We start from the raw sequence: 13,010 nt of genomic DNA, 5'->3' as shown, positions 1-13,010 counted from the left end.
TATATTCACTCGTGTGGTACATGTATTAGGATTTTTGTTTGAATATTTGAACGATATGAAATAAATGCTGATTGGATTGCAATCTTACTTTGTGTCTGCGGTTTCATTGGTAATTAGTTGTTTAGCGCCTTACATATCATTACTTCTTACAGGACGATAATAGTATTGTGAAATATCCAGAGATAGCGTCGTTAACAACAAATATCTGGATGGGGCGAAACAACCGGACAGAAAAATCGCAATGGCTGGAATATTGTTCTGAAAACAACACAGAAAGAGGTACTCAGAAAAGTGACCGGCGATCAAAGCTACGCCTACAGTTGTTATCTGATATATCACACCCAAGACTTCGACCCCACTAGTGCTGCTTAACTCAGGAATGTTTCAGAGTAACGAGCAAAGAGGCCTAGTCAGGCTCCGCATGGTAACAGAGAAGCTGACAGTGGTGAGGACATAGATAAACTTGATTTCTTTATTTTATTAGATCATGAATGTGTTATTGATAGTAAATAGATATGTTATTGTGGTAATAAATGGTCATTTTCATCATTTCTTTTCTCGCATCCAATTTCTGCAGGACCGGTAGATTTTTAAGTCTATTGGTCCTGCTGTCTACTTGAAATTTTAGATTAATTTCTACCCTTGGGTAATAATATTACTTAACACGTACACAAAAGACAAAGTCACCATTGAAATAACTAATAGAAAGAAAAACACGTACACAAAGATCTAGTCATCATTCATCACATAGCATATATGACAAGAGTAAGTTTACATTGTCCTCTTAATTGTTGTTCTGTCACTTCTAAAATGCATAGTTCATTGTCTCAACGGTGGTGGAGTTCTAGAAAAAAGACATGTACATTTACCATCCTTACGTAAACGAACGGTAATATAGTATTTAAGTGTCAGTCCCTGTAAGAATCAGGCAGTGGGTGAAACATGGTTTGAAAAAAACCTATCATTTTGATAGGATAATTTGACATTTTGCGTCATCAGAATCAAGAAAAACAGTTAAGATTTTCCATATCATGCTGGACCATTGAGTTATACAATTTCATTGAAATGCACTGAAAATGAACATTTCAAGGGCAGATAATTCTGTCAAAAACCTCATTCTTCTAAGATTCTATTGAAAAAATTCTGCGCAAAACCAGTGATGCAGAGATCAAATAATGGTCTTTTCAAATAGAGTGATATTACATTGTCAAATCGGTGGGGTTCACATGTATGTTTCTCAGTTTCCCATTTTAAGCACGTGTGTCTTAGAATTTCTGATAGTTTACCATAAAAACACTTTCATCATGCATATGAGTTGTTTTCAATACTCCAGCTGTGCTAAAAGATACTGTATATATGCTGTTTGTTAATTAGTTATGTTTTGCCAGTTTTTGTTTGTTTAGTTTTGTTTTGACGCGTTTTATTTTGTTTGTTTTGTTGTTTGTTTGTTTTTTTTTTTATTTTTCTCCCTCTAATCTACCAAGAAATAGAAATATAAATAATGTTAAAATATTAATACAAAAAAAATGAGTTGCAAGCCAGGTTAAGGAAATACATAAAGTTTCAAAACTGCAATATGATAAAGTACGCGTTGCACCATATAAATAAAAGATTTAAATTAAAGGTATCGGTTGAACTGAAAAATAGTAAAACCAATTCCTATCTAGAAGTTAGTGGTTGTTCAGAACAGAAAAACTGGGGGTTTGGTGGAATTATGAAACTTCCAAGGAATAATAACTATGTTATGCCACTATGTCCTGCTAACTTGGTTTTTGATTTCAACAAATTAGAGATTTTTCCATTTACTCATATAAAGATAACCCATTTGATATTCGAACTTCTTAATTTTGTGACATTTTGCAGCCTTTATGCACCTAGCTTCATTAAAACGATTGTCTTCTGTTACCGTAACCTCTAATTTTGATTTACTGAAATGGCATACCCATTCTGTTGTGAGTACATTGAATAGTGCCTTTGGAAAGTTTTGGTTTTATAGTATATAAAATATAAATTCTATAAAATTAAATATATATGTACTTACGTGATAAAAGGAAGAAGTGGTATATCCTTTGCGAGCTATGTTCAAAACAATTCTGGTGTGTTTTAAATATAAGTTAAAGATACTCAATTTGATTAGTTACAGCTGATGAAAAATCTCAAGCATCATATTTTTGAATAGAGCTGCATGAGTGTGTTAACGTTCTTTTTCAGAAAAAGACACGCATGTTTTGGTTTGTTGCATTTTTTCTTTATACATGTACATACGATGGAACTTTTTGTATATGTCATTAATTTCATACAATTAATCTCACTATGTAGAAAAAAAAATAATTTAGATTAATCTTTTAAATTACCTTTTTAATATTGATAATTCAGACATTTGTTGTATACGTGCAAAAAATGATAAAGTCATTGAATTTCCTGTTTATTGATAAGAGATACACTGCACAAAATGCAAACCACCATGATAAGGAAACAACATTGAGTTGCTGCATCGATTCCATTAAATATATAGAATTAAACTTTCTGATGACAAATTGCCACTGGAATGTTGGAATGGTGAAGAATATAATCACTAACACTTCCTAAAATCGTCCTCCTTAACGCGCCTAGACCACGTGACCCAGTAACTATCATGACGGCGCCGGCGTCCTTCGCAGCTGAAATAACCCCTTCGCCAGGATTTTTGGCATGTACGGCTTTAACTTCCCCTGAAATCTACAAATTTACATATTCAGATAAGAGGAATTTAAGTTCGTCATGTTGATTTTCCACCTCATATTTTGCAAGTGGTAATGAAAGTCTCTAGTTTATTATTTGTCCTTGAAAATGATTCTAACGAGTTTTCAGAAAGTTTTCCTGTTGCACTAGAGTATATGCAGGCCTACAAAAACTGAGAAAAATATTCGATGCCTTTAAACTTTTGATGGTGGTTAGAAAGAGTGAAAAAGACGGACAAGCCCTTACGCAATGGTAATTTTTTATAAGTATTACAAGAAAGAACCGTTTCCGGTTTTTTTTAAGTTGCTAATACTGTTAGCGACTTCTTGCACTCGTAATTTCAGTACTTTACATTCACATATGACTTGCATAATTATATATTACTACTCCATATTTTGCTGCTGATCGTATGCTAGCTTCATAGTTCTAGCTTCATACGAGATCAAAATGTTCCTCTTAAATATTATACACATGTGTTCTAGGTGTGTTTATTGCTTGTATGAGAATAGGAAGTTTACAGTAAAAGATGGAATGATCGGTAAGCATTCAACATTAACAAGTTTCCGATTCAGACACAGGAGCTCGTTACAATTGACTCTATAGGTCATATACATTATTAGAGTCGATAGTAATATGGTCATTGCCAGTTGTTTAATCTGGTTCCGTGGTCAATATCACGAGAGACTCAAAGATCGCTAAAAAAAAATTGAGAGACACGTGTGGCACGAAACATTACCCGCACTTTCTGGTAACCTGTTCTGATTGAAAAACATTCGGGTCATCACGGTTACAAACGAGTGATCATATCAAGGAAACCACGATTCTAGCGGGAGTAACCCGATTTTAGAGCATGTCACATTCGCATTCGTGCCATTTCGGATGTTGAAAGCAAGCCAAAAAAAGTGGCATATAATTTGATTTTAATTGAAAATTACTGAATGATTTGAAAAGGCTAGAATAGATATTGTCTGCTAAGGGAAAAAAAAGATATACCTCCGTTTTCCTTTTACTCATTTCTAGTTAACATCGATGGTTATCCCTCTTTCCATGTGTGCTTACTGTTTAGTTTTATATACAGTCCATTCAGTTACTTTTCAAGTTACACATCGTATTAATGTGTGAATGACGCGAAGGTCAATTATGTAGCCAGGTTGTACAGAAATAGACCCTTAGGGTTTGTAAGTCCCGTCATGTGACTCCGTGGTTTCAGGAGAATGGGTCATAGTCTACCATTCAAATGCATAGAAATTTGTCATTTTTAGAGCTCTGGGTTCAGTATATAAATGCAAAACATATTTTTGTGTAAAAATATCAGTAAAAAAGTTAAATATATATTTCTACATGGTAAAAATGTATAGAAAAAGCGTAAAATAGAAGATTTTGCATTGTAATACAGCGTTTGAAGATCCTGGAAGTAAGCAATAAAATGCAGACCGGTCTTCGGATTTCAATACGTTCTACAACAGAAATTCTGGTAAGGAAAATGAAATTAGAACGAGACTTACAGACCCTATACGAAGATCGTTTGCGTACTAGCTTTAACCGACACGCTTAAACTGACATTTGTTTTTGTCTAACTTTTGATGAGGTCGAACTGTACCATGACCGACGCACATTAATTGATTTGTAGTAAGCGAGTGACATAGACATATACATTAATTTTGTACATTGGAACTTTTTCAAAATCTACTTTGAAACAAATAAAGATTCATTCTAAAAATTGACCTCGATGTATACAAAATTAAGGATAATCAAAAAGTTCGGAAATGACAATAGATCCGCGGGGTAGTCGATGAACGTGCACAATATATCGTACACGGGCTGGGATATCCACCGTGCAACCCCACCCCCCCCCCAAAAAAAAAAAAAAAAAAAAAAAAAACTCATCAACTTTATGGTGATTTTTAGGTACCTTTAAACCTCCCATTACCGAATTAATTTGTCGCCAAAGAATATTCTCGGATTCTTTTTCAGTATAAGCCTATATTTGTACCCCACTGGGTAAAAAAAACCAAGATTTTTGTGACTTAATTGTTTGAACGTCTTAGCCTTCCTGAGATAGCATGCGTGCAAAAACTAAAATAAAGTTAAGGTATGATCGTATAGCCCAATGTCTCAGCTTTACAATGATACCAAGAAAGTTGCAGTAACTTGGGGTTTTGCGGTAAAATGAAAAAAATGTACCCCTACCCCGCTGAAAAATCGCTTAATTTGTCATATTTTAATGTCAAAGCCCCTAGAGTGTTTATGCTTCAGGAAAAATTGCTTATTTGGTATTTTCTGTATTATCACAATTTATACTTCTGGGGTTCTTTTGATGAATTTTGGTGATTTTTGTAGTCGGAATTTATAAAAAAAAAAAAAAAAAAAATGCGAAAAATGGGATTTTCGATTTTTCGGTCAAAGGCACAAAAATTCGACTCTAAGTTATTACTTAAATAAAACGACCCAAATTTGGTATCATTCGATAGATAATTTAATTTCCTACATAAATGAACCCCAAAAAAACTAATTTTTAAGAAAGGATTTTCAAAAAATGTAAAAAAAATAATACTACCCCTACCCGTAGAAAACTGGTCTCAGTATCAAACAGAATTCCCATTCTCAACATACTGACATAGTAGAACTCATATTGTAGGCATTCATAATTAAGATAATGATGTACTTAAAATATCTGAACAATTCAGGCGCTTAGAGTTTCCTTTTGGGGTGACAATTACTATAAGACTGGAGAAATGGGAATTTTCGAATTTTCTACTATATCACCCGACATTGTCTTTTTTTAGAATACTGTAGTTTAAACAAGCTTTTGTGTGGTACGGTTCATTAACATAATGCCTTAGCCTCAAAATGAACCCAAATAATAAATATTTGAACTTTTCTATTTTAAGTTAGGTGAACAAAATGCCATTCCTACCCATGATAAAAAATGCCTAAACATGAACCCAAATGTTAATATTTGGCATATAAACGGTATACAATAGGCATGTTGGGCACTATTGTTTTAATTATTGATGCATTCAACATAGTTTTTCATATCAGGCGCGTATTTTTCAGTTTTAATGTGACAATAATGAGTTTTTCATAAAAAGGGGAATTTTGGAATTTTATATTTTTCCAATTTCACCTTTAATTGACAATTTATCTCAAATACCGTACTTCAAACAAGCTTTTGTACATTCAAATACAATTATATAATGTCTATGCTTTCTAACGAGCCCAAATAATAAATATTTGAACTTTTCGAAGTCCAAATAGGTAAAAAATGGCCACCCCTGTCCATGATAAAAAAAATGCATCAACACGAACTAAAATGTTAATTTGTGGCATATAAACGGTGTGCAATAGACATGTTGTGTTCTATTATTTTAATTATCGATGTATTCAATATACCTGCTCGTTTCAGGTGCGTATTTTTCAGTTTCAATATGATAATGAGTTTTTCATAAAATTAGGAATTTTCGGATTTTCATATTTCTTCCATTTCAACGGTAATAGGCATTTTTCAAGTAACCTACTTCAAACAATATTTTGTATATACAAACACATCTATGTAGCATCTAAGCTTTCTAATGGGCCAAGGCAGCGCATACTTTATCGTATTCCTAGCCATAAAAGCAAAAGAATGGTACCCCATACCCACTAAAATTTCCGTGAAAAACCAAGCATTCGTATGTGGTAGATCAGCATTTTTAAATGGTATTGGATATATGTATGCCAATCATTCATCATAGTTGCTTCTTTGAAACCTGATATGTATTAAAATAATGATAGCAAACAAAATCAAATCATGTAAAAACTGTGATATTTTTAACAATAACTATACAAATTACGTGCTAAAATGCGTGATAATCTGTTTTATTCTTAAATTTCCTCTTTTTATATTTGTTGTCTTTGGGATAATAAAAGCATAATTTTGCTTGACAATATTATTGATACAAGAAGATTCCTATAATAAATGCCAGACACACTTTGCGTACAGTTCGTGTATGCTATAAACGATCATTTTCTTTCATTTGGGCATATTTTAGTGGGTTTGAGTAACATTCTTACGCCCAAATGGCCTGGAATACGTATAATTGTGCATTGCCTTGGCTCATTAGAACGGTAAGATGCTACATAAATGTGGTTGAATACACAAAAGCTTGTTTGAATTAGGGTACTTGAAAAAAACATTGCAGGCGAAATGTAAGAAAATATTAAGATCCAAAATTTCCCAATTTTATGAAAAACTCGTTATTGTCAGCTTGAAACTGAAAATAACTTGCCTAAAATGAGAAGATATGTTGAATACATCGATGATTAAAACAATAGTACCCAACATGTCTTTTACATCGATTATGTGCTAAAAATTAACATTTTGGTTCATATTTAGGTATTCTTTTCACCTAATTTGACTTGGAAAAGTTCAAATATTTATTACACTTAGGCTCATTACAAAGTTAAGACACTATATAATTGTATTTGAATATACAAAAGCTTATTTGAAGTACGGTATTTGAAAAAGAAGCCAATTAAAGGTGAAATGGAAGGAAATGTGAAATTCTGAAAATTCCCCTTTTTATGAAAAATTCATTAATATCACATTGAAACTGGAAAATACGCCCCTGAAATTAGAAGATATGTTGAATACATCGATATTTAAAACAATGGTACTCAACATGTCTATTGTACACCTTTGTATATTTATCATTAACATTTCGGTTCATGTTGATGCATTTTTTCATGGGTACGGGAGGCAATTTTTCGCCTAACTTGACTGATAAAAGTTCAAATATTTATTAGTTGGGAGTATTTTGAAGATAAGACAACATATTAATGTACTGTATCACGCAAAAGCTTGATTGAACTAAGGTATTCGAAAAAAAGGGAAATAAGGGATGATTTAGAAGAAATTCTGAAATTCTGAAAATTCCCATTTTTCCAAATTTATAGTAATTGTCTCCCCAGAAAGAAACTCTAAGCATCTGACTGACCAGATATGTTAAGTACATCGTTATCTCAATTATGAATTCCTTAAATATGAGTTCTACGGTGTCAGTATACTGTGAATGAGAACTCTGTTTGATACTGAGATCAGTTTTCTAGGGGTAGGGGTGGTATTTTTAATTGTTTTTTTAAATTCATTCTTGAAAATTAGTTTTTCGTGATTTATCTATGTAGGAAATTAAATTATCTATCGAATGATACCAAAATTGAGACGTTTTATTGGAGCAATAATTTGTAGAGTTGAATTTATGTGACTTTTGACCGAAAAATCGAAAATCCCATTTTTCGTATTTTTTTTTATAAATTTTGACTACGGAAATCGCCAAAATTCACCAAAAGAACCCCAGAAGTATAAATTGTGATAATACTAAACAGAAAATACCAAAAGTCATGTTTTACTAAAGCATAAATACTCTAGGGTTTTTTTACATTGAACAATATGTCAATTTAAGCGATTTTTCGGCGGGGTAGGGGTACATTTTTTATTTTACTGCAAAACCCGAAGTGTTACTGCAACTTTCTTGGTATCATTGTAAAGCTGAGACATTGCGCTACATGATGACTAATGTATACATATGTCAGTTTACTCTGTTCTGTAGAAAGAAGAAGTTCGTAGAATAAAAAAAAACTTAAAAAATAGATTTTTGTCTGAACGAGGTATAAAAAAGGAGCCCAAAATACAAAAATGCTTCAGTTTATTTTTTGGCGACAAAAAGATTCGTAATGAGAGGTATAAGAGTAACTGAAAATCATATTTTGGTTGATGAGTGGGGGGTGGACGGGGGGGTTATCTCAGCCCACGTACTAATACACTTCCACGAGGAAATTCTTTTTGTTATACACCAAGCCCAACCCTGCGGAAGTATATGTCACCAGTGTTTTGCATTTGCGCCGAATTTTATCTTCACTAGCGCCGATTTTTTCCATCACAGGTCAATTAGTGCTAAATAAAGTTATAATTTTCATGATATTTTATACATTTTTCTTTATTTTCTTTATTAGTATCTATACCTCCTCTGTTTGCCAGTTATGTACATGCTATTAAATATTGTTTTCATGATACATTATAATACAATATATATACATGTTTTATCATATTTCGTATTTTACAAGGTTAAACTCATTCTATAATTCCTGAATAACCCACAGTTCATCAGCTAGCCGTACATGACTCGTTTATGCACACTACACAGTATCAGCTAGATTTCCTCTTTTCAGCATGTTAACGATTCTGTATGCATGGTCTTGGCAAACCAAAGCGTTTATTTAATGATGTAACAATGACTTTTCCGATTAATATGAACACAGAGCTAATACGGTAATATATGCAACTAAACATCGGTCATTTACAGATTATCCAGTATACCTTATAGGTATAATACATGTATCCAATACTATTTTTACATAATTATATATGTAATGACCAGTTTTATCTTTAAATCGGTGCTAGTGAAAAAAAAATTAAATCGGCGCAAGTGAAAGAATGGATATTTATAAAATCGGCGCAAAAATCATACGCCCTATGTGTCGCATGTTCATTGTGTACCCCACATTTAACACAAAAGAGTTTATTGAAGAGTTCGTTCACCTTTGAATCCAATAACATTCTGGCAAATATTTCTAATTTGTCTTTTAGTATTTTACGTTCGGCTGACATCGTTTTATTCAGTTCTGCGGTCATTTTATTTTCGTCTGCATCTGAAAATTTAAAAGAAAATGACGGAAAAACTACCGTGACCAATAATTTATTTCGGTTTTGCCATCGATACAAGTAAATCTTTCAGCAATACAGATATTTATAAGACTATCAAGTCAAATCAACGTATACCTGATTATCTGATTGAAAATAACAATCCTTTATCAAAGTTGGAAGTGTATAAATAGAACGGGTATCCCGATCCAAAGTCTGCGAGGGGATTCAGAAAACAGAAATCGAAGAAGATAGTTGAAACATTTTAATGTTAATTTTGTTCATATTTTGGGTGTCAATTTTGCCATGTGAGTGTTCTATAAAATAAAAACCTATTATATAGATGTATCTTTTTTGAAAATATGACCCTCAAATTATGAACATAATAAATATTAAAATGCTTAAACCATCTTTTGATCTTCGGATCAGGATATCCGGTGTAACAAAGAAACAACACTTTTTAGAAAAGCTCTTACGGTATACCCAGTTGGTCGTTTCCAGTTTAGTTCCCAATTCTACTGTGTACACCAGTATCACGTGATCACTTGGTCTGTGGACATTGTCTTTATACCCTGCAAAATAAGGACTAAAATAACGAATTCTGAAAGAAAAACGGAGACAGTTCTAGTGCTGTTTTATCTTCATGAAGAAGTCTAGATTTGGTCTGATATTTTTTGGGCAAATACATCAGACAAGTAAAACCAATGTTTACGTCGGAGAGTCGGACTCGATTGATAATGTTTTTGCCATGTATTTATATTATAGGGTTCTCTCCAAATATTCAGAAAAGAAAAGGAGCTGGTGTGGTGAAACGCATCTAGTGCATCAGCGTATAATAATAAAACAATATAGTAAATACTTTCAGATATCACCAAAAGGTTTTCAACAAATAAGTTCTGAAAAGCCTCGAAAATAAAAGAAATAATTAAAGGCGACGGTGATAGAACGTTGACGCTTCTTCAAAATAAACTAAAAAGTCAAAAAAACGACACAAAGACACATTAATGACAAACATCACATCTCCTGAATGTGTATAGGCGCATGTCTGTGGTTGGATTAAACTAGTTTTATAATGCTTTAATTATCTCCTTCATGTAAGGTCAAAATGAACTGAAACAACAAACACACCATAAAATTCACTCAAAAACATATCAAATTCTTTTGGTGGAGTACCTCAACATACACCATAGACAAATTGAGATATCCAATTAAAGAAAACGATCACAGTTACTGAAGGCTAGCTTAGAACAGACATTACCATCAAAACTACCAGCATTAATCATAACCGGTCCATACAATTCCTCAGGATTGTGGTAGTAACGTAAAGGACTGAGTAGGCAAGATTTAATGTAGTGCAATACTCGACAAATGACTTAGTTTTTACGTAGTGGAATATCTCTGTTTGTGAAAACAAGAATCAAAGAATAGCAAGTACCCTTTACGAATAAAACTTATTATGTCTTTTCTTTAAGTCATCTCCATAACTGTCCGATTTCTATATTGTTTTGATTGAATTAACACAGTCGATGCAGTAGATTTTCTCTAATGGAAAAATTAGCTAAAACATACAAACATTAATTTAAATATTTTCATCCTGTCCGATATATGCAAAAAACCCACGTGCACCAGTAGAGATGAGTACCTTGCCCTAATAGAAAAGCTTTTGCACCAGGGGCATCGATATCACGAACTTCCAATTACATTTAATACGTTTTATTTTTTGTTGTATTTTTTTTTCATCGTTATAATACAAAAATACAAAAATATAAAAGAACTTAAATGTTTTTAATTAAGAATGGTGCTTCTCACACAGATAATCTATAAAGCACATTCTTTCATACAAAATCCGATACATCTATCAACTCCCCTGGTCACCATGTGGTTACTTTTTTTAAAAAGTTTCTGCATACACAGCTTCGTCGGTTTAAAAAAAGTTTCGTATATTCGACTCCCATCCCAATGGAAATGTTTTCTGAAACACAAAGTTGGCATGAAGCGCATCACGTATGCCTATTATTCCGATTCTCAACCTCCATATTAATCAAATGAGTTAAAATTTAGATTAAAGACACAGTGGCGGGAATACTCACAGTATAAGGCATATCTAGCGTGTACACTCCCATCCATAGCAACAACTATTATTCTCTTCCCTTCCATTTTCTGTCCTTCATTAACAGTCGCCATGATTATATAACTTTCTTACTCCAGTCTTAAATGAGGCAGGTAGTTCGGTATTTATAGAATACTATTTTTCTATGACATCTTTGTGATAATAGATGATAGTGGAATATGAAAGTTTTGGCATGGATTACCGCTGTAGCTGTTACTTCCTCAGTTTGTTATTACTTCGAATTGTATCAAGCTGTGTTTTCGTTTAGTATAAGAGGAAATAGATGTGTGTCATTTTAGAGACAATGACTTGCTAACTAAAGAAAGTAGACTTTGAATATTATTTACCCTTAACTGTTGCTTTGTATAGCGTTAACAATTCTGATCGTACTAATGATAATTATTGCACAACAATTTTTCAGTATGAGTTGAACCGACCCAGTGTTCAACTCCGAACAGGATTTTCAACGTGTTACACTTGAACCATATATTCTGTCTATGTGTAATAGCCAAACACGTCACTGTTAACCTAACAGAAAAGGCGGTTACATGTAATACTACAATACATAATAAGTTGAAAATATATAATTCGGGAAAAATCTGTTTCAGAACCCCCTAACTTATTCATTCGTCAATGGATATTTTTGAAAACTTCGACGTATGTACATCTCATCATGCTGAACAATTAATTTTAACTTCTACCAGATTTTATCTAAATGCAACTCTTATTGAGTTATTTCCAAAATTCTGCGATTTGACCCCTATGGTCTGTTTGTAGTGACGGTGGCCATGTTTTTGTCAGATCAAAAACCCACACACAAGGATTATTAAAAATACCCAAAGGAATATTCATGTAAAGTTTGGTTCATTCTATCGAGTAGTTTCAGAGAAGATGTTTTAAAAAAGTTAGCGGACGACGACAACGGACGACAGATTCATAGTAAGGGTAATAACTCATATGGCCTTTCTATTTGATTGGTTAATTAATTATTGTTTAACGTCCTATGGCAGATATTTCATGCATTATAGGACGAGAACGATTGACCAATCAAATATACCCTGTTCTAGTTCGGCACGCTGATTTTTTATTGTGCTAGCTCATAGAAGCAACAGCCCACTGGTAAGCATTCCACCACACCCGGACACATTATTCGGACTCCTAGCCAATCAGTCCAATATATACCCTTAAATATACAGCGTGCTTGGCGGAGAAGCATTGACCAATTTTGATGTTTTTGGTATGACTCGGCATAGATTGAACCCACGACCTTCCCCACTGGAGGCGAGCATGCTACCCTGAGACCATCGATGCGGTGGACTTTCTATTTAAACACTAGAATACTGTGAAATATGTCACGAAATACAAGTAAGTTACGAACGACAGAACTAAACAATCGATTACCCAGGGATTGATATGCGACAATATCTATGATCAATGTCTTAAATATTTTGGATTATATTATAAAGATGTCGAAACATTCAGCAGTGGGTCTCATTCAGC

At 33.1% G+C, this 13,010-nt stretch overlaps 1 protein-coding gene across 1 annotated transcript; it reads right to left on the bottom strand.

The window, feature by feature from the left end:
* Positions 1 to 2,337: 2,337 nt before the first annotated feature.
* On the bottom strand, positions 2,338 to 11,917 carry LOC148627658 (uncharacterized). Its single transcript, XM_088576740.1, has 4 exons — positions 11,491 to 11,917; positions 9,877 to 9,972; positions 9,299 to 9,408; positions 2,338 to 2,718 (listed from the first exon to the last, which is right to left on the bottom strand). Exons 1-4 carry the CDS (start codon positions 11,582 to 11,584, stop codon positions 2,518 to 2,520), a joined length of 501 nt encoding a protein of 166 aa, XP_088432866.1. The 5' UTR covers positions 11,585 to 11,917; the 3' UTR covers positions 2,338 to 2,517.
* Between the last annotated feature and the right edge of the window lie 1,093 nt (positions 11,918 to 13,010).

This window comes from Perna viridis, chromosome 1 (assembly GCF_037379345.1).
Source record: "Perna viridis isolate PV_CMFRI_1.1 ecotype Kerala chromosome 1, ASM3737934v1, whole genome shotgun sequence".
In the NCBI taxonomy this organism is placed as follows: domain Eukaryota; kingdom Metazoa; phylum Mollusca; class Bivalvia; order Mytilida; family Mytilidae; genus Perna; species Perna viridis.
Note: the sequence above shows the minus strand (reverse complement) of the source record. Positions and strands in the feature narration are given on the sequence as shown.

Coding starts and splice junctions, on each gene's coding strand:
- LOC148627658 (XM_088576740.1), bottom strand. CDS start 11,584: ATGGCGACTGTTAATGAAGGACAGAAAATGGAAGGGAAGAGAATAATA. Junction 9,973..11,490: donor CGCTAGATATGCCTTATACT/GTGAGTATTCCC, acceptor CTTATTTTGCAG/GGTATAAAGACAATGTCCAC. Junction 9,409..9,876: donor AACGACCAACTGGGTATACC/GTAAGAGCTTTT, acceptor TTAAATTTTCAG/ATGCAGACGAAAATAAAATG.